This window comes from Schistocerca gregaria, chromosome 8 (genome assembly GCF_023897955.1).
Source record: "Schistocerca gregaria isolate iqSchGreg1 chromosome 8, iqSchGreg1.2, whole genome shotgun sequence".
NCBI lineage: Eukaryota > Metazoa > Arthropoda > Insecta > Orthoptera > Acrididae > Schistocerca > Schistocerca gregaria.
The window spans coordinates 289,032,153-289,054,915 of record NC_064927.1 but is presented as its reverse complement, the minus strand read 5'-3'; the positions used below and the strand labels follow the sequence as shown (position 1 = coordinate 289,054,915).

Genomic DNA, 22,763 nt, shown 5'->3' with positions numbered 1-22,763 from the left:
GAGTGGGTTAATAAATTGATTTGGTATACACATTTCAGTTTATGCACACTTTGGTCCCAGAAAATGCTTTCATAAATTATGAGAAAATTGCTACTTCAGTAATATGGAAAAACGTATTCGATTTGTTCTTGCCAAATGCAAATTATGTCAAAAGGCTAAGCCGCCAACTATTTCTCACAGAGCACCGTTGTTTCCTATCATTCCAGCGAAAGTAGAGGAGATGACTGCAGTCGAATTGTTCGGTCCAGTGGTTCGTTCTACTAATGGTTTTTCGTACATTTTGGTAGCAGTGGAACTGACATCAAAATATGTGTGTTTTACACCTATAGGCAAAGCAATAGCTCGTTCAGTATCTAATGCTTTCATCAAACATTTTCTTAAAGAAGTGGGTCATGTTGATAAGGTTATGTCAGATAATGGATCACAGTTTTGCTCTAAAATTTGGCTTCGTACTCTACGGCGTCGTAAGTTTAAACCAATTTTAATTTCACTTTTTCACCCTCAATCTAAAGCTTCAGAGAGAGGGATGAAGAAAATCAATAAATTGTGTCGACCTTAGTGTCATCAGAATCACAGAACGTGGGATCAGTATCTTCATATTTTTCAAAACATTATGAAAGAACTCCCTAATGATTCAACTTCTTTACCGCCCATATTGATATTAAAAAATAAAGCAGCTACAAATCGCATTTCTGAAATAGTTCCTTTTCCGCGTACACGGAAACTGCGGCATTCTGAAGTTGTCAACATGGCTCTACTAAATATTGAATCTGCGACTGTTTAAAAACCTTGTCAGTTGGTCAAAAGTGTTAATTAAGTCTCACCGTTTGTCTCACAAAGGAAAAGGATTGTGTTGCAAATTTTTTCTGCTTTATAACGGTCCATATAGAGTTCTCAAAATTATTCATGATAACACTGTCGAAGTAGAAACTCTTAAATCACGGTGCTGTGGGAATACGTCATATATCGAACGTTAAAATTTTTGTGCAATGGCATACTTTTGAGAAACTAACAGTTACATGCAAACACGCAGAGAATATAAAGGTACCGCGCCGGGTTCTGGCGGCGGCACATACTCAAAGCAACAGTTAAGTCTGCGCGCCGCACAAGGCAGTCGTTGACCGCAAACAATTATTTCCTACGTCACGCGTACCTACAGCTGATCGAGCGCTCAGTGCCAATGCACTGACAGCCGTAAACAAATACAAAGTCTAATTTCTCCGATTAAATTCAGAATAAAGTTACAGTAACTTGATAAATTATGTTATTAACGTTCAGTTTTTTCCAGGATACAGTTGTATAAAATACACTCCCGGAAATGGAAAAAAGAACACATTGACACCGGTGTGTCAGACCCACCATACTTGCTCCGGACACTGCGAGAGGGCTGTACAAGCAATGATCACACGCCCGGCACAGCGGGCACACCAGGAACCGCGGTGTTGGCCGTCGAATGGCGCTAGCTGCGCAGCATTTGTGCACCGCCGCCGTCAGTGTCAGCCAGTTTGTCGTGGCATACGGAGCTCCATCGCAGTCTTTAACACTGGTAGTATGCCGCGACAGCGAGGGCATATAGTGGGCATGCGGAAGGCCGGGTGGACGTACCGCCGAATTGCTCAACACGTGGGGCGTGAGGTCTCCACAGTACATCGATGTTGTCGCCAGTGGTCGGCGGGAGGTGCACGTGCTCTTCGACCTGGGACCGGACCGCAGCGACGCACGGATGCACGCCAAGACCGTAGGATGCTACGCAGTGCCATAGGGGACCGCACCGCCACTTCCCAGCAAATTAGGGACACTGTTGCTCCTGGGGTATCGGCGAGGACCATTCGCAACCGTCTCCATGAAGCTGGGCTACGGTCCCGCACACCGTTAGGCTGTCTTCCGCTCACGCCCCAACATCGTGCAGCCCGCCTCCAGTGGTGTCGCGACAGGCGTGAATGGAGGGACGAATGGAGACGTGTCGTCTTCAGCGATGAGAGTCGCTTCTGCCTTGGTGCCAATGATGGTCGTATGCGTGTTTGGCGCCGTGCAGGTGAGCGCCACAATCAGGACTGCATACGACCGAGGCACACAGGGCCAACACCCGGCATCATGGTGTGGGGAGCGATCTGCTACACTGGCCGTACACCTCTGGTGATCGTCGAGGAGACACTGAATAGCGCACGGTACATCCAAACCGTCATCGAACCCATCGTTCTACCATTCCTAGACCGGCAAGGAAACTTGCTGTTCCAACAGCACAATGCACGTCCGCATGTATCCCGTGCCACCCAACGTGCTCTAGAAGGTGTAAGTCAACTACCCTGGCCAGCAAGATCTCCGGATCTGACCACATTGAGCATGTTTGGGACTGGATGAAGCTTCGTCTCACGCGGTCTGCACGTCCAGCACGAACGCTGGTCCAACTGAGGCGCCAGGTGGAAATGTCATGGCAAGCCGTTCCACAGGACTACATCCAGCATCTCTACGATCGTCTCCATGGGAGAATAGCAGCCTGCATTGCTGCGAAAGGTGGATATACACTGTACTAGTGCCGACATTGTGCATGCTCTGTTGCCTGTGTCCATATGCCTGTGGTTCTGTCAGTGTGATCATGTGATGTATCTGACCCCAGGAATGTGTGAATAAAGTTTCCCCTTCCTGGGACAATGAATTCACGGTGTTCTTATTTCAACTTCCAGGAGTGTATTTAAGAACTTCAGGTAAATTCTGTGTGTGTCTGACGTTACGAAGACTTGCTATCGAGAAAATTTCAGGAAGAATGTAATTTCGAAGAAGAAAGTAATAGACTAAAAAGGTAACTATTAATTGAGTTTATTTTTCAGGTAACATATTTCTTCTTAGATATGTACTTTATACTTAATTTTCTGCTCGCGATTACGTGATTTATACTTTGTGTTAACTGATTTTGACAATGATTGATTAATGAACAGGGTTGTTATTTATGTATATTATGCATCGCGGTTTCATTGTTCGCCTTTTTCACTAATGTCATAAAAAACTGTTAATCATGGAATGTGTTCTGGAACTATTTTCGAGTACGTAATATGTGTAGTTTTTAATGAATGGCATATCAATGTGTTTCTGGCAGGCGAACATCTTGGATGGAAATCGAACTAGTACAAGATCTTTTTTCTATGCGATTAAGTGAACATTAAATTTGTACTAAGATTTATTTTACGTTCAAAGACTTTCGAGGCAACAAAAGTATGATAATGAACAAAACTTTATTTATATTACATTCCATCAATGAGCACTTGTTAATATCGTAATTTTAGTCTTTCACAATTCTAAGTGGTGATTGTTGTCATGGACAGAATCTTTGTAATCGAAAGAGATGAGATCGACAGAAAACGTTGTACGATTCCCAATCGTAACTTTCTACGGCATAGGAACAGAAAGTTTAGGAAACTTATGTTTTTTTCTCAGAAGTTCTGAGACATGGCACCTACTCAGGTATACTTTATTTGTAAATACCTTGATCGCTTATAACCCATTATTCACAATAGCTTAATCACAATGGACAGCTTCCGTTCATTGCCACCACCAGGTCTCTTCTAAAAATCCAAAAAACACTAATGTGGCAATAATACAGTTCATTATATACGGGGCCTAAGAACCCATCAAAAATATGAAACTTAGAATACGTAAGAAAGGATAACTTTCCACTAAAAGTATTCCGGTGAATTAGTTTTAATTAATGATTGTGAATATTTTAAAGTATTAAATATATGATAGTGATTGCTTATGTGCCTCAGAATTAGCTTCCTCTGCTGGTTAGAGCTGTGTATATATAAATATAGAACGCTCTCAGGCCATCACTAGCACTTAATATTGATGCTCGTATCTGATTACTTTCAGTGGCACGTTATCCTTTTTCTATGTATTCTACCTCTTCTTACACATGTCTTTTTTACAGGCACTTATATTTTCTGTTAATTAGGTTTCAATCGATTTGAGCTTATTAGAGTCACTTTAGTATTTTTTCTTAATTTTCGTAACAGATCTGATGATGGCAGTAAACAGGAACCGATCATTGCTAATTATTTGTACTGTTATATGCAATCAAGAGGCCAATTTATGAATTAAATGCCAGACATAAACGTGGACTCTTTTACAGACAGACGAAGTGGCTTGTCACGAACTTTTAACTTTCAGAAAAATTCATGCAAACGATATCGTCTTTCTGTTTGCCACACTGTCAGAGACGATGACATTTCAAGAAGATTCTAAGGTTTAAATGTCTCACTGAGACATTATTCATGAAGCTTTCTTTGACGTATGATATTAGAGCTTGAGGAACTACATCATATAGCTGCCCGAAAGACAACAATTTTTTTGGACACACATTAGCAAATATTTGAGGATAAATCGGAAGTGAGGATAATATTTGACATCGTTTCCAAATGAATTCATTTTGAAACCTTAGAAAATGATAATCTGTCAGTTCTCGTGACATGATCACAAGGTTGTCCATTCAAACGGTGAGTAGAGCCTACGAATTTATCTCGTCTGTACCTTCGCCTGATCACATCTCCTTCCAGGATTTGTGTCAGTCTCATAACATCTGCAGTTGTTTACACACACTATCTCAGAAGGGCAGAAGACGAGGTTTCGGCTTGTGGTACGTTGTATGTTGGCAAGAACTGCGGGGGTCCTTTAGCGGCCGATGAGCGACAGTTTGGCGTTGGGGCTGAGGAGGACTTGCTTCTCCAGCTTGGGCGGGTCCACCGTCTCGTCGACGGCCTCCAGCTTGGACTGGTAGCCGTCCTTGTCGGCGACGTAGTTGACGGAGTACTTCTGGCCGCTGGGCGACTTCCATAGGTAGCTCCCGACCGTCTTCAGGAATCCGTCCACTATTCCACCAACCTCCTGTCGCTGGCTGCCGTCACTCGACTTGTAACTGCAAGAGAGGATCTTGAATGAGAATTGTATGTTAGGCACGTGTCTGGAAGCTCCTCCCTTATCATTTACTCGTTGGGATGAAATTCTTATACTCCTAACTTGCAAAGTCACTATCTTTGATTGAAGGTACATTCCTGTAATGAAAGGTTTTGGGACAAGGCTGTAACGGTGACAGGTTAACACATAAGTAGAGAGCAAAGACTAAGTTCCTTATCTCATTTACCCAAAACATCCGATTTGAAAGTTATTTATATCGTTAAGGACTACGTGGCACGAACATACTGACAACCCAATACTGAATAGAAATAAGACTAGAGCAGTGGTTTTCTAACATTTTCGGTCCCCTCCGCTCTTAATCCAAACTTTAATGTCCATTGCTCCTTTTGAATAAGAACCCGACTCGAAATGTTGGATAAATTGAAAATTGACTTACGTTTACAAAGAATTAATAAGAATAGTAGCTTTTTCATTAACGCCAAAAACTTTAATCAACTTTTAATGTTAATGTACCTTATTCATGTAGCGATCTGGAAAGGATAAATTGCTTCCTCACTGCCCGTTCTTCAAATCTAGGCACGAGATTGGAAACTGTGACTCTTATCTATTTCTCCACACTCATTCCTGAACTATACATCGCGTTATTGGCTTGAAATTCAGAAAAATCCGCCTTAGATAACGAGGTTATTACAAAAAGTTCGCCCGCATCTCGTGGTCGTGCGGTACCGTTCTCGCTTCCCACGCCCGGGTTCCCGGGTTAGATTCCCGGCGAGGTCAGGGATTTTCACTGCCTCGTGATGGTTGGGTGTTGTGTGATGTCCTTAGGTTAGTTAGGTTTAAGTAGTTCTAAGTTCTAGGGGACTGATGACTATAGATGTTAAGTCCCATAGTGCACAGAGCCATTTGAACTATTTGAACAAAAAGTTTCAAAACTCCAGGAAGTTTGTTTTTAGAAGGGGTTATTTAAAAGCCTCCGCTCGGATGCTGCCAATCTAGAATTTTTTTGCCTGCAAAACTGACGTTGACTCTGAGGCCATCTCCCCGTCCGATAGGAATGCTCGTCGATTAAAGGCCAATTTTTCAGACACTGAAGACCTGATAATGGCAAGGGGAGAGTACTGTAGGGCGAGTGCTCTCACTTGAGTTGGTGTAACTTAAGCGTTACCACAGTTGTGATATGACGAAGTGAGTTCGAACAATTGGCACACCATTCCACAAAAACAGTTTTCGAAAGATGTGCTTCCCCATACACGTACTTCATTCACTGATAAATGTCTGCCGGTATCTGTCCTTCCGCAGCCAAGTAACGAATGGTAGCACGGTGGTCCTGTTTGGATGCATTTGAAATAACGCAGCCGTAGTACACGTTTCATTTACTCTCGCAAGTCAGAAAGACAAGAACTCAGCACTTATTCCTCCCCTCTATATCGGTGCTTACATACGCGCTACGGAGTCGCTCTACGTTGCAGGATCATGGAACTATTTTCAAAAAGATAATGCACGTCTACAAATAGCATGCGTGGCTCTGAACTTCGGCGATGTGATGAGCTGCTCCCATGGCCAGCAGTGTTTCAGGATTTGTCTCTTTTGGAACATGTGTGGAACCCACCGAGACACCTACAGCGTCGCAGTGCCAGCATTTTGATTGTCAAGGACCTGTTAGAACAGTTGTTGGCCAGCTGCCCTCTGGAGAGGAGAGGAACGCCTTATGACACTATTCCCAACCGAACCAGTGGCCGCATCCAGTTCAGAGGGGCGCAGCGTCGTACTGATAAATTATCCCAGTCTGCCGAGTCCCCTGTAAATTTGAGTCGGTTGTGTAATCACAGAAGTAATATCATATACCCTCTCAACCCGTGAAGTTTAATCTCGTTTCCTCCTCCATTTGTGAACGCCACATCTTTTTTTAAGGAAATGGAATTTTCCAGCACAATCATCCATGTTCGATGTCCTTGTCTCAGTGGTTGGAGGAAAGTACTCTATGTGTCTTTGATTTGAAGATGACTGGCGATGACCGAAATCGGCAATATGTTATTGAAAGCGCGTTTGATCGTGTCGCAAAACGAACGAGTTCCAAAATAAGCATTTGAACAGATATTGACGTCCACAATATGACACAAAAGTCGTAATAGCCGAAAGCAAATAACCATATCGCTTCATTGGTTACTGATGTCAGATTACTCCCTTAACGATTCTCTAACATCCGCAAAATTTTGACCCAAAGGTTCAAGATTTTAAGAAAAGTCTGTATCGCTGTCTTAGGTCAGTCAGTTGTAATGGTCAGTTCTAATTACACACTGTTCACTCACATTAATACGAGGGAGGATGGGAAAGAAACGCACAATAATTTTTTCCCCCTGGTATTGCAGCTGGAGTGTACAAATTTCACGACGATATTGTTTTAAGCTGGCGCTGCAGAGGGTATTTTGTTTTCATGTGCAGTTCTACTCAGAGAAGCCTGAACCACGAAACAAACATGGTGCGCATGTTGCCATCGTCCACTTGTGAAGAGCAGCAAATTGTAGTTCGATATCTGTGAGGCCGGCCGCGGTGGTCTCGCGGTTCTAGGCGCGCAGTCCGGAACCGTGAGACTGCTACGGTCGCAGGTTCGAATCCTGCCTCGGGCATGGCTGTGTGTGATGTCCTTAGGTTAGTTAGGTTTAAGTAGTTCTAAGTTCTAGGGGACAGATAACCACAGCAGTTGAGTCCCATAGTGCTCAGAGCCATTTGAGCCATATCTGTGAGCCAAAGCACATAAACCGATTAAAATTCATAGGAACATGTGCGGTGTGTATGCGGACGACTGTATGGGCCGTAGCGATCTCTTCAGGTGACTTGTATTCTTCTAAGAGGACCGTCTGAACCGTAGTGATTTGTCATGCTTCCGACGGTCGGGTACAGCTGCAACCCCGCAGATAGGCGTATCCATTGAGGCAGCAATTTTTAACGACTGCAGTGAGCAACTGGGAACAGCATTCAACATTTCCCATAGTGCGGCGTACGATATTATTCATCATACGTTGACATTTCATAAAGTTAATCTTCGCTGGGTGCTTAAGACCTGACAGAGAACCACAAGGGTCAGCAAATGATGACAAGCTTGAATCATTTAACGCACTACGCCGCAGAAAAAGGCATGACTTTCTGAACGGAATTGTCACGGGTGGTGAGTCGTGTGCGTACCACTACACTCCTGTCACGCCTGACACCAACCAGGCCTCTACGGAGTGAAAACATGCTGATTCCCCGCTCCGAAAAAGATTCAAAGTTAGTCAGTCTGCTAGAAAAGTGCTTGTGAATGTGTTCTCGGATATGAGTGGTGTGTTATTGGTGGACTTTACTGAAAACGGGACCTCTATAAACGCTGCAGCCTACATTAAAACTGCGGTTCAGTTCCATCTTGTTCTTCGTGACAAAAGCCACAACATTATTTCCGACGGTGTCAAAGTTTTTCATCAGAATGCTCGAACACATGTGACAGCTCCTGTTCGTGAGAAAATTTGGATGGGAGGAGCTTCAGCATCCACAATACTGTCCGTTACACGCACCGCCGGACTTTCATCTGTTTGGTCCCATGAAGAAATTCCTGACCGGCCAGCGCTTTGCAACAGGCGTGGAAGTGAAACGAACAGTCGACAGGTGGCTATACTCCGACCAAACCGACTTCTACCAGCAGGGCATATTGAAACCGGTATCACTATAGTAGAAATGTGTTAAGAACGTTGGTAACTGTACAAAGGTAGATAAAAGTTGTATGTTCGTTTGTGATTTTTTATGTTTTGATGCCTGTTAAAGTTTTTGTTAACAAAATGTTGTGCGGCACTTTCCGTTCTTCTCTCGTATTAGTGTGATCATCTGTAGAAAGCCTGAATCACCATATTTTTAAGAGTGGAATGCTGCGAGACGTGAGGGAAGAGTCAATGAGTATCTGAACAGTACCGACAGGGATGTTGAGCCATGCCAACTCCACTGCCGTAGCAAGGTCTGCTAGGGTTCTCGGTTGAGGATCTAAGGCGTGAACAGCCCGACTGTGGTGGTCCCATGCATTCTAGATTGGGTTTGAAATCTGGAAGTTTGGTGGCTACGGGACTACGTTAATCTCACCCCGGCGCTCTTCGATCCACCTTTTCTCCGTGACTTGTGTGACAGGCTCCATTTTCCTCCTGGTAGATGCCATCGTGCCAAGGATAAACGGACTGCATGCAGGAATGGACATGGTCCTAATAATCAAAATATCCACGGGTGTACTGCCGGTCTATAGTGTCCAACGGGCACAATATTTCGGCGATCAAACATGTCGCCATCATCAGGTGAACTGACGGACTGAGCTCCTGTGAACGCGCCGGCACGGAGATCCGTACGCTATGGCTGCTCAGGGGGAACTGGGTTCGGTCGCGGCGGCGGCCGATTTAAATACCCCATTGTCAGCAACATCAGGGCACCTACATATTTGTTGGCCAAATACCTGACGGGAATATTAAGCCCTTATGTGGGTAAATGCCCTCATCACATCCGTAATTCCGTGGATTTTGTTAAACGCCTTGATAGCTTCAGGTTGGATGAGTCAGATATCATGGTGAGTTTTGACGTCGTTTCCTTGTTTACGAGGGTACCCCTGCGAGAGTCGCTAGAGTTGATTGGTCAGAGGTTTGACGAGAATACCACTGAACTTTTTAGGCATGTCTTGACTTCCACGTATTTTCTTTTTAATGGAGAATACTACGAACAAACAGAAGGAGTCGCCATGGGTAGCCCACTCTCACCGGTAGTAGCGAATTTGTACATGGAGAACTTCGAGGAGGAAGCCCTGTCGTCATCCGAATGGAAACCTACTTGCTTTTTCCGTTACGTGGACGACACGTTCGTCATCTGGTCACATGGTATGGATAAACTCCTTGACTTCCTTACACATCTAAACTCCATACACCCCAACATCAAATTCACTATGGAGACTGAAACGGAGGGTAAATTACCTTTCCTTGACGTCTTGGTCAGGAGAAGGGCTGACGGCACCCTAGGTCATGGGGTGTATCGAAAGACAACACACACTGATCTGTATTTGCACGCAGACAGCTGCCACCACCCTTCACAGAGGAATGGGGTACTTAAAACTCTTGTACATCGGGCGCGAAGTATCTCTGACACAGAGAGTCTACCCCAGGAATTGGAACATCTGAGAACTGTATTTCGAAAAAATGGTTACTCAGAGTGGCAGATCCAACGTGCTCTCCGCCCAACCACTGCATCACAACCTGTTGAGATGGATGAAGTCACGAGGGAGGAGGTAGGCACTGCATTTATTCCATACACAGGCGCACTCTTGGGGAAAATCGCCTGCATTCTGAAGAAACACCGGGTCGTAACTGTGTTTTGTCCTCCGAATAAGACTCGTGCACTGGTTGGGAGCGCCAAAGATGACCTCGGACTGAGGAAGGCCGGCGTGTACCAGATTCCGTGTCAATGTGGCAAGTCGTATATTGATCAGACGATGCGTACCGTCGAGGATCGATGCCGTGAACACCAGAGGCACACTCGACTGATGTATCCGAGCAAGTCGGCGGTCGCTGAACATTGTTTGTCGGAAAATCACGCTATGGAGTATGACCGCACGAGGATTCTGGTACAGACGTCGAGATACTGGGACAGCGTTGTTAGAGAGGCCATTGAAATTCGCACCAATGATGACTTCATAAACCGTGACTGTGGCTATAATCATAGCAAGGCTTGGGAACCAGCGATTGCGTTAATCAAGAGTAAATCGAGCAAACGCATAGTTGTGACGACCACGGCGGACAGAGCCATCACACCGACGTCATCTCAGACGCCGTCGCAATCTGTTCCACCGCGCTACCGTGGGGCGGGGCGCGGACGGCGGAGGGAGCGCGCCGAAGGCGGAGGGTATTTAAATCGGCTGCCGCCGCGACCGAACCAACTTCCCCCTGAGCAGCCATAGCGTACGGATCTCCGTGCCGGCGCATTCACAGGAGCTCAGTCCGTCAGTTCACCTGATGATGGCGACATGTTTGATCGCCGAAATATTGTGCCCGTTGGACACTATAGACCAGCAGTACACCCATGGATATTTTGATTATCAAATACGCCGGGAGAAACTCAAGAATCACATGGTCCCTAATGACAGATAAGTACTTGTGTTGATCCATTGTGCCTTCGTCAATCACGAGATCACCAAGGAAATGCCACGGAAACATTCGTGATACCGTAACACTCCATCTTCTGGACTGCACCCTTCCGACGATTAGTGCAGGTTGTTTGCTTTAAGACGTATGATGCCTTACATTCCACCGGCTGTTTGTCATCTGAAAACGCCACCTGTCACTTTTCAGTGGACTTCCAACTGCGATATCCACATCAAAATTCCAGCCTTCGTCATCAATGAACAGAAGTCAGCATGATTGCATTAACCAGGCGCCTACTGCGGATATCCATAAGCAACAACTTTCGCTCAACAGCCGTTGAGGAGACAGTGTTGGTAGGCCCTTGTTTCATCTGGGCGGTCAGTTGCTCCACAGTTGCTCGTTTATTTGTCCGCACATATCGCCGCAGCTGTCGTTCACCGCTGTCATCTATGGCTTGTGGTATATCGCAGTTGACTGGGCGCCAGTTTTGAATTGCGCCGTTTTGCCATGCACTCACTTTAACCACGGAGGCTCGCGAACAGCTTACAAACTAACCTGTTTCGAAACTGCTTCCGCCCTTGTCACGAAAGCTAATAGTTATGCCATTTTGAAGGTCACTTAAATCTCTCTGCTTTCTAACGGCGTTTGCATTGTTTTCCCGCTCCCACAGGACACGTTTTGTATCTCCTCCTCTTTTACGATCATATTGATGTGACTGGACAGTGCACCTCCTTCCATGAATGGTGAAAACGTTTTTTTTTACTGATTTTTTATCTCCGTGCTCTCTTTAGTTGTTTTTGCCAGCATACAAACTCCCGGTGTAATATGTACCCCATAATATCATTATAAAAGAACAACAAGTAGTGTTACCGTTCTAGAAACACATACACCATACAAATTGGGACCACTCGAACGTACACCTAAGTCAGCGTCCCCACCGCTAGAGGGAATGGATATTGCGCTCCATGTGGCCAGCCACAGAAGCTCTCACCAGACCCATCGGCTCAGAAACACATAACAGTAAACTGTAATGTACGACGGCCGTTCAATAATTAAAGAGACAAAGAACAAAAAGCGTATATTTTTACAGAATAATACTTTTCCTACTTCTCAACATAACCCCTTAGAAAATTTATACAATTATTTCAACAGGCTACAAGGCTTTTTATTCTGGCTGCAAAGACCATCTTATCTTGATGTTTGAAGCAATTTTCCACAAACTTTTTCATGTCCTCCTTGTCCTGGAACCTCTCCGCACGTAATGCCTCCTTCAGTGCACCAAACAAATGGAAATCACTAAGTACTAAATCATGACTGCAACGGGGATGAGGCAGTACTTCCCAGGCCATTTTATCGATGGTTTCACCGATTAGCTCAGCAATATGAGGATATAAGTTGTCTTTCTGGAGAATCACACATCTCGTCTCTGATCCACGACGTCCCGCTCTCATGGCTGGCTTCACCATGTTTAAAAGCAAAGCCGAGTAGTATTGGCTGTTCATTGTATGCTGCTCTTCGAGGTAATCACAACAAACTGGACCTTCAGAATCCCAACACACCGTCAACATGACTTTTCCTGCTGATGCTTGGGTTTTGAAATTTTTCTTGACGGGTGAGTTGGTGTGCTTCCATTCCATGCTTCGTCTTTTGATTGTAGCTCACAATAGTGAACTCAAGTTTCATCACATGTAAAAATTTTTGTTGAGGCAGTGCCCACCTTATCTTTCATAATGTTCCTTTAGCTCTGTGGATACTGTCAACGTTGTTTCCTTGTGTAGCCGCGTCAACTCCTCTCGGACCTAGCTTGCACATGTTTTAGGGTACTTCAGCTTGTTACAGATAATGCAATGAACTGTACCAGTACTAACGTGAACCTTATAAACTGTCATTTCCACAGTCACGCGCTATTCGGCAAGAATAATCTCATGAATTCGAGGCAGTTGAAACCGCAACTCGTCGGCTACAACGGCGTTTGTCAGTCACTGAGCCGCGACCATTTTTGAACTGCTCTACCTACCTGCACGATTCATACACTCTTCAGCATAAACGTAAGCAATCTACACTACATATTCACTTGTTCCTCGCGTTCAGCAAGTAAAAAAACGAATAATAGAACAATCTTCAAGTAACGTCGGCGTTTCAAGCGGACTCGCCATCTTGAAATGGATTTTTGAGGTTATAAACAAAACAATGTTGATACATCAGCTGATCAGGGCTCAGCCCAGTTATACCAACTTAAAGCCATTAAATTACCAAATTTGCCCTACTAACAGTTTTTTCCCCAGACAAATTTGTTTCTTTAATTATTGAATGACCCGCGTAGAAGGATGAAACGTTGACAATGAAACTGATAAAGGGACTCTAAAATTTAACAGTGTGGAGACCAATTAGAAATATGCCACCAAAACATGGTATGAAAGAGACACAAATGAGGTGGACAAAAACATGGCAACACCAAAATCACTTCACATTAACGTTCCTAATACGCTGTTGACACTCTCAAAACAGCTTCCAGTCGTCTTGGAATGGATAAATGTCTTGCATGGTTTTCAACGGGCTCTTATACCGTTCTTGCTGCAAAACCGTGGCAAGTTAATGTTACGATGTTGGAGTTGGATAGCGATCACGCACCCTTCTCTCCAAACTAGACCACAAAGCTCACCTATACTGAGATCTGATTAACTTCTCACAGTCGAGGTTCACACTCATGAATAATGTTTTTTTAAAGTAGTAGCAAGTATAAGGTACTTAAAAAAATATTCAGATGTGGGGACTGTGGTGGCCAGGGTATATGTGACAATTAATTCCCGTGCTCATAAAACCTGTCCTGGGTTTTGCGAGCTGTGTGAACAGAGCCTGTCATCTAACTACAGCATCGCTATTGTACCATGGAATGGGTCTCATCATCAAAAATGGCCACTTCTTCCCTTGGCAATAAAGCGACCTTGCAGAGTAACGAAGGATCCCGCGTTATGGCTGCCCAAAGCATGACTGAACCCCCGCCGTGTTTCACTCGTGGAACGTAAATTCGGCTGGAAGTCGGAAACAATCTGAAACAACACTCATCTGACCAAATGAATTTCTTACGTTTGCTACATAGCCCAAATGTTATTTTTCCTTTACCAGTACAGTTTCGTTTTATGGGGACTTATATGAATAAAGAGTGGTTCTGAAATGCCAGATCGCTCTTATGGAACTTTCTTCATGTTGTTCCGGAGCTGACAGAATTTGCGGGTACGACTTTCAGTTCTGCAGTGACTCGAAACTGTTTTCTTATTTTTCGGCACAGTCCTTTTGAATGTTATTATAATCTCATCACCCATTTCTCACCGCACTGTGACATAGCGGGAATGTTTATGCACTTTCCCTGTATGAGGTACAAATGTTCAACACGTTGCCTTTTGAAACACCCAAAATTTCAGCTACCTTGTTTACGGAAGATCCTACCATTTGAGCACCAACAATTTTCCCTCTTTCCAATTAACTTAGCTTGTACGTAATACACTCATAACTACACAGAACATTGTTATGGTAACGGCTAACATTTGTCTTATTCGGGACAATGCGCAGGTGCTGTTTATAGTCACACGCACAGAGTAACCAGCAGGTTTGCTAGCTTGTGTGTTCATGTATGAATTTATCGCGGTGTTTCCAAACTTCTATCCAACCCCTGGATCTTACTTATAAAAATCCTTCGGGTTTCCAGCGGCGTGGCACTGCCAAGACACGGCCGCATCTCGACGAGTCTCATTCTCATCATTTTCTGCCGAAGACCATGAAGAATGTGACACTCGTCGAAACTTCGTATTATCTTAACGGTGCCACCCTGCAGGAAACATGAAAGCTATCCATCAACGAACGCACTGCTGGGAATACTTTACAAATAACTTGCTAGTGTAATTCATAAGGTCGATAATCGTGAATAACCGACAAAAAAATACTACTCAAGTTAACACTGCTTTTATGTTACTCACAATATGGTACAATGATTTAGTAATATTGCTGTCAAAACGAAAACGACAATAACAGTCCTGGAAATACAATTTTTTTTCTAGGGTCGCCAGTCCTCTGACTGGTTTGATGTGGCCCGCCACGAATTCCTCTCCTATGCCAACTTCTTCATCTCACAGTAGCAACCTGCGTCTTCCATTATTTTTTGGATGTATTCCAATCTCTGTCTTCCTCTACAGTTTTTTACCACTGCCGCTCCCTCTCGTACCATTGAAGTTATTCCCTGACATCATAGCATATGTCCTATCATTCTGTCCCATCTCCTTTCAGTGTCTTCCACTTATTCCTTTCCTCTCCGATTCTGAGCAGAACCTACTCATTTCTGATCTTACCACTCCATCTAATTTTCAACATCCTCTTCTCTTCCGGTGTTCTCACGGTCCATGTTTCACTACCATCAGTGCTGTGTTAAAAATAAACGCTCTCAAAAATTTCTTCCTCAATTTCAGGCCTATGTTGGATACTAGTAGACTTCCCTTGGCCAGAAATGACCTTTTTTCTAGTGTTCTTTTGGTGTACTCTTTGCTCCGCCTGTCATTGGTTATTTTCCTGCCTAGGTAGCAGAATTCCTTTACTTCATCTACTTGGTGATCATCAGTTCTTATATTAAGTTTTTCGCTCTTCTCGTACCTGCTAATTCTCATTACTATCGTCTTTCTTCGATTTACTCTCTATCCATATTCTATACTCATTAGATAGTTCATTCCATTCCGCGTACCATGTAATTCTCCTTCACTTTTACTCGGCATAGCAATGTCATCACCAAATCGTATCATTGATATTCTCTGACGCAGAATTTTAATTCCGCTCCTGAACTTTTCTTTTATTTCCATCATTGCTTATTCGACATACAGACCGAACAATAGTCCCACCCTTTTTAATCCGAGCACTTGTTTCTTGTTTGACCACTCTTGTTATTCCCTCTTGGCTCTTGCACATATTGGATACTATCCGTCTCTCCCTGTACCTCACACTTATTATTCTAAGAATTTCGAACATCTTTCACCATTTTACATTGTGTAACGCTTTTTCCAGGTCGACAAATCCTGTCAACGTGCATTGATTTATCTTTTGTCTTATTTCCATTATCAACTGCAACGTCACACTTATTTCTCTGGTGCCTTTAGCTTTCCTAAAGCCAAGCTGATCGCTATCTAACACATCCTCAATTTTTTTTTTCATTCTTCTGTATATCATTCTTGTCAGCAATTTGAATGCATCAGCTGTTAAGCTGATTGCGCGTTAATTCCCGCAGTTTTCGGAATTGTGTGGATGGTACTTTTCCGAAAGTCAGATGGTATATCGCTCGAGTCATACATTCTACACACAAATGTGAAAATCGTTTTCTTGCCACTTCCGCCACTGATTTTAGAAATTCTGATGAAACATTGTCTGTCCCATGTCCCGTACTTGATCATTAGTCCTTCAAGGCTTTCTTAATCTCCGATTCTAATACTGGATCCCATAGCTCTTCTAAATTAACTCCTGTTTCCTCTTCCATTACATCAGTCAAACCTCGCCTCCATAGTGGCCTTCAATGAACTGCTTCCATCTATCCGTTCTCTCTGCGTTAACAGTGGAATTCCTATTGCACTCTTAATGTTACCACCCTTGTTTGAATGTCTCCGAAGGCTTGTTTTGACTTTCCTACATGCTCAGTCAGTCCTTCCGATAACAATTTGTTTTTCGATTCCTTCATATTTTTCATGCAGCCGTTTCGTCTTAGCTTCCCTGCACTTCCTATTTATTTTATCCCTCAGCGGCTTGTATTTTTGTATTCCTGAATTTCCCTCAACATTTTTGTACGTTCTTCTTTCATTGATCAACTGAAGTACTTCTTCGGTTACCCATAGTTTTTTCTCAGTTACCTGCTTTTTACCTACGCTTTTCCTTCCAACTTTTGTCATTGCCGTTTTTAGAGATGTCCGCTCCTCTTGAACTGTGCCGCCTGCTCAGTTTTCCCTCTTGCAGCATCTATACCCTTACAGAATTTGAAAATTGTTTCGTGCTCCCATAGTGCTTCCGTATCCCACTTCTTTGCGTATTGATTCTTGTTGACTAATCTCTTAAGCTTCAGCCTACTCCTCATCATTGCTATATTGTGATCTGATTCTGTATCTGCTCCTGGGTACGCCTTACAATCCGGTATCTAATTTCGGAATCTCTGTCTAACCAAGAGTAATCCAACTAATATCTTCCTGTGTCACCGAACCTTTGGCCAATATACCTCCACCTCATGTGATTCTTGAGTATTCCCTTTTACTAGCTTAAATTTGTTGCAGAACTCAATTAGCCTCTCTCCTGTCTCATTTCTTATCCCAGGCCCACTTTCTACTGTAACCATTTCTTCTACGTCTTCCCCTACAACTGCATTCCTGTCCCTCATGAATATTAGATTCTCATCTCCTTTATGTATTGTATTACCCTTTCAGCATCCACATATACTTTCTCTATGCCATCATCTTCAACTTGCGATGTCGGCATGTAAAACTGAACAGCCGTTGTTGGTGTTGGTTTGCGGTCGATTCTAACAAGAACAACCCTATCAGCGAATTGTTCACCGTAACACACTCTTTGCCCTAGCTTTCTATTCATAACGAATCCTACTTCCATTATACCATTTTCTGCTGCTTTTGATATTACCCTATACTAATATGACCACATATCTTCATTCCCGGTCCGTTACCGTCAAGTGATGTAAAAGATTACGAGATTTCGTCTATTTAAAGAGTTCGTTGAGCTTATATAAATATACAAGGTGATTCAAATGCCTCTACTGGTGCGTTTTATGCAACCCATAACACCTTCAAATACCACATGGAACAGTTTTATATGTATCTCGCTTGCTCCATCAGTGGTATAGAAAAAGAGACCTTTTTGTTGGAAATGTAACGTAGTTAAATTTTGAACTGGTTACATTTTCGTAGGACGCAATTGTTTCAACGTAATCAATAAAAAGGTACTACACTGACCCTTTAGCGCATTTTTCTTGAATAATTCTGAAGCCGGGCCTCCAGAGAAAATGTATAGCGGCACAAAATTTAACTACATTAAATTTGCTGGAGAAAGGTTCTGTTCATTTTTCTGAAGGACTAACAGTTGGCATGTAGTGAGCGAAAGAAATATGGAAGTCTCCAACATGGTTTCTGAAGCTGCTGCAGGTTGCATAGAACCTATCGGTTGGTGTAGCTCAATCACCCTACATATACAGGGTGTTTATAGAGTGTGTCCTAAGGAACAAATCGAGGAACGGAACCCAGGACCAGAAACGTCAGTTAGGACGCTACAGATCTTTATAGGTGCCAGCGCCTGCCACTAGGCCACTCGTTCGGCAGTAAACGTGACCTTGTACGCGAATGGGTCGTAGGAAGAACATCGAACAACATTGTTTATTACTCAGTGATCGTGACTGTCAGATCTTAAGCGGAGAAGATGGAGCTAGTTTCTGTGTAGACACATCTGGTCTCCTGTGAAGGTGACGCTCTATTGCTTTGGTGGATGATGGTTTCGGGCACGGGTTCTCATCTGCAGTTCTCTCTGTGTACTTAAAAACAATGGAGATTTTACAGGATTTCTAGAAAACCACAAGCAGTCGATGGAGACCCGTACAAAGTTGTAATCCACCAAGGCGTCAGAACATCACATTCGTAGGAGACCAGGCCTTTCTATGCAGAAGCTAGATGCATCCTCACGAATAGTGACAGTGACATTCGATCACTGCATAACAAACATCTTTGACGCTCGGCCTATAGGCAGTCAGCATAAAAAGTCACGTATGCCCCCAAAGCGGTGGCATAATGACAGCCGCGTGTAACTTCGATAATCTGTAGCATCGTTGGATGATATTATCCGACAAGTGTTTCTGTCCTCTGTTCGTTTCTTCAAAAGACGTTCTACAGCCCCTCTAATTTTATCGAAAAATTTCTGGGGCATCTTGTATATTATTCTCAGTGCTGAGCCGAGTATTAAGCTGATGCTGGTGTCGCACCAACAGCTCTGATGAAATGTCTGCTTGTATGCTTGCCAGGATGTGGTATGAATACTGTAAAACTAAGATCACGCTTTGTAATTTGTTGCGGCAGTTTCATTTATTTAAAATCTGAAAACATGAGCTTTAGAATAACCGTGTGAGGCTGAAATTGATTTTACCATTGTCCGATACACGCAGGATGCCAAGCAATTCCTGTTTTAGCGCTCTAAAGTCAAATGTGCTTATCATTATACTGTATATCTCATCATAAATTACTGAATTGGTACGATAGATTCTAGTTTCATAGGCCATTGCTAACCAGACACTCGATGACTTGGTTCAAATGACGTAGGTATACATCCCTGTTCGGGAGACAAATTGCTTATGACCACACTTTTTTTTCTTTACGTTCTTTGACAAATCTAGAGCGAAGGTTAGCAAACCGAAAACTAGTGTTGTACGTTTTGTAGCCCAAAATTTCTGTTTCGTAGTGGGGTTTATGGCAAATGAACATAGCATGGAGAACAAATACCAACCAACGGAGCACTAGAGTGTAAGTTCTCTCATTTTGGATTTGACTAAAAGTCCTTTCCTTCACATGCAGTATTAGTACACGGAGCAGAAAACATTGAGACACTGCATTTCTCTTTGAAAAGATCTAAGTCTATGGTTATCCTTCTGTAATTACATGATACTGAGCAGAAGCGCTCTAAACGTCTTTAGAAAGGTTGTTTCCACTGAATCCTCATAACTGGAACTGAGTCCTTCCCAGTGTTTTTATGATATTCAGTGAAGTTGCTTGTACTTTAAATGTGACTCTGTACCTCCAGCGCCAGTTGTCGACGCCATTGAAGTCGTTCTCCTGCTCCAGAATAGTAGCGTCTTTCGGATTGTCACGTTGGGGTGCCGCCAACACAGCAGTCACCAACGTCGCTAGGAGGAACAGCTGAAAGAAAAAAAGCAGAAAATAAATAAAATACTAGTGCTGCCCGACGTCAAATGAGGCTCTATTTTAATCAGAAAGCACGATTTTGTAGCCCTGATTTAAACAAGGACTAACGACCGACTGGCTATTCATTACTTTGGGTGTACGACGTTAGTCGGAATGTAATCACTACAAGTTCATTGTGAAAATAATACTAGTCGAAACTGATAAGGAATGTCGTATTCATAGCACACACAAAAGTTGTCACTGGGGATGGTAATTAAAGATGTCGAAGAAAGAAATGGCGTACATATGTACACAGATTTTATAGTGTGAGCTCAAAAATATTAGTAGTTGTTCAGTGATATAAGCGTGTTATAGAAAAACGAATAGACACCAAACATAAAGGCTTATTCAACGTGCAATAGAACATTATCAATGGCATGGGATTTATACGCCCACCCTGATTTGCGGTGGTCAGACAGGTCCCATATAGTCTTTTATAAACACGGACTGACAGGGAGGAGAGCATTATTAAGTGCTCAAATGAGAATGCTTCTGGGACATCTAGAACCGAAGTATTGTCCCCTGTAGTAATATGGAAGGACGATGTACTTGCATTGAAAACGAATAACGGTGATCGATTCTATGATAAGGCAGTGAAGTTGGCCATATTCCAGTTGCCACAGAAGGCTATTTTAAATAACATTCCGTTCGTCAAAGTAGAATTTGGCTACCTGCAGAGGTTGACGTAAGGAAATACTGTTGTAATGTATTGGGTAAATCTCATTGCCATGGAGAGGGGGAGCAGCTAAAACCATAGAAGGAAACTAATACAAAAATAGTTTGCTACGTATATCGAATGATATGTTAATTAGTAGATTATGACTATGGAATCGAGTTCGGTTTAGCTAAAGTACCTTGAATGTATCTAGAAATTTTTCAATATTTTAATTGTCATCGTATAAAATATAATAGTCAGCTATCCAGTTGGATGACTACCACGTTTTATATAATTGCATACACGATTGATGAGCTCATAGCCACAAAATATTTAAATTATCATAATTAACATTGTCTTTTTTACCTAACAAGTTACTTATATAGAGGTATCAAGCTATTGGGCTATTGTACTGCTAGTGAAGTAACTCAACTGTTTCAGTATAAAGGGTAAAAAAATTGGTTGAGCTATGCACTCTAATCAGACTTGGTGGGTTTACTTAACATATGTACTGTGTACTATGTTAGTTGGAGTCTAGATTTCATGATGGAGACAATTCCTGCAAAATAAAGACTTAAGTCCAGCACAGGCAGAGTCGTTTTCCCACCATTTTCCCCCACCCTAGACCACCATCTTGGGTTATCTCACTGAAGAGACAAGAGCACCCTCTGGTCGCAGTAATGCATACTAGGTTAGTTTAACTCTGGACCCCATGGTAAACACACTGTTTACTGCCATTTCCCCCCACCATCTTGGATTACATCATGGGAAGGATGACAGCACACTCTGGTGGTAGTAATGTGTCCTTCATGGTGAACATACTGTTTGCCGCCATCTTGGATAACGATACTTGGGTCATCAGCTGACTTCATGGCTGTCATCTTGTATTACGTCACAGAATTGACGACAGTACCTTCTGGTATTGGCACAGTGTACTAGGTCATTTGGGCTCTGGACCTTGCGGCGAATGCACTGGGTGGCAGTAGTGGCTCAAATTGTTTAAATGAAGACTGGTACATGGTTTCGACAGTTGACAATTAGCAAGCATGTTTGCAGAGTCTTCTATTGGTTTGCATGCCTGTAGGCTATGTGACGCGACCCCAAGAATGTCAGAGCATGTGTTTTGCATCATTGCAATAAGGATACTATCTCTCAAAATCGTCCCAAGTAAATTGTTCGAAAATAAATAAAGTACACTCCCTCATCTCTCCAACAGCCTAGCACTGGTCTTTTTCCCATGTATCCCTACGAGGAGTTGGCGGACAGGTGACTGAGGGTAGTCCAAATCGCTTTTCTTTCCCGCCATTTTCTTAGTTAGTAGATATAGCCCAAGTGACCTTTCTTTAGTACTAAAATTCAAACTTGGCGCAAGTTCCTAGGAGGAGGTGGCAGTCGGGTGACTTAGGTTAGTGGAGGTAGTCCATGTGACTTCCCACCATTTTCTTAGGTTAGTAGAAATAACCATGGTGTGATGCATTATCCTGTTGGAATTTGAACTTCCTGCCATTTTTCTAGGGGAGGGAAGGAGGAGTAGGTTAGTGGAGGTAGCCCAATTGATCTATCTTCTCACTAAAATCCGCCAGCTTGGATGACGCCACAGCCGCCATTTTGGATGACGTCATGCGATGTTGCTACATCTACAAGCCGCCATCTTAGATGACGTCATCGCCGCCATCTTGGATACATCTGCCAAAAATACAGAGTGCGGCCGCATCCCTGTATCCCTACTGCTGCCTTTCAGTGAGTGTTACCCAGCAAATGCAATGGACTGTGCACTGCAACCTCGCCATCTTTCCTGCATCTTTATTTCTCTGCAGTTCATTATGAAGTACCTGCCTGAGGGTTCATTGACCACATCTAAGCTATTTATCTACCATTCCACTCTCGAACAGCGTGCAGGAGAATAAATATTTAATCTTTCTTTCGAGCTTTGATTTCTCTTATTTCATTGAGATGATCATTTCCCCAGTTCAGGTGGACACCAACAAAATAATTTCGCGTTCGAAGGAGAATCGTGGTGACTGAAATTTCATCCGAAGATCTCGTGTTAAAGTGAAACTTTTATTTTAATGACTTCCGCCTCAATTCATGTAT

At 43.2% G+C, this 22,763-nt stretch overlaps 1 protein-coding gene across 1 annotated transcript in view; it reads right to left on the bottom strand.

Annotated features, from left to right (window-relative positions):
• Positions 1-3,211: 3,211 nt before the first annotated feature.
• LOC126284845 (endocuticle structural glycoprotein ABD-5-like) overlaps positions 3,212-22,763 on the bottom strand; it is a 35,121-nt gene continuing 15,569 nt past the window's right edge. The window contains exons 2-3 of the mRNA XM_049984071.1: positions 19,848-19,969; positions 3,212-4,906 (exon numbers count right to left, since the gene is read on the bottom strand). Of these exons, the coding sequence (XP_049840028.1) occupies positions 4,663-4,906; positions 19,848-19,969 (366 nt within the window). The 3' untranslated portion in view covers positions 3,212-4,662. The remainder of the gene's footprint in view (positions 4,907-19,847; positions 19,970-22,763) is intronic.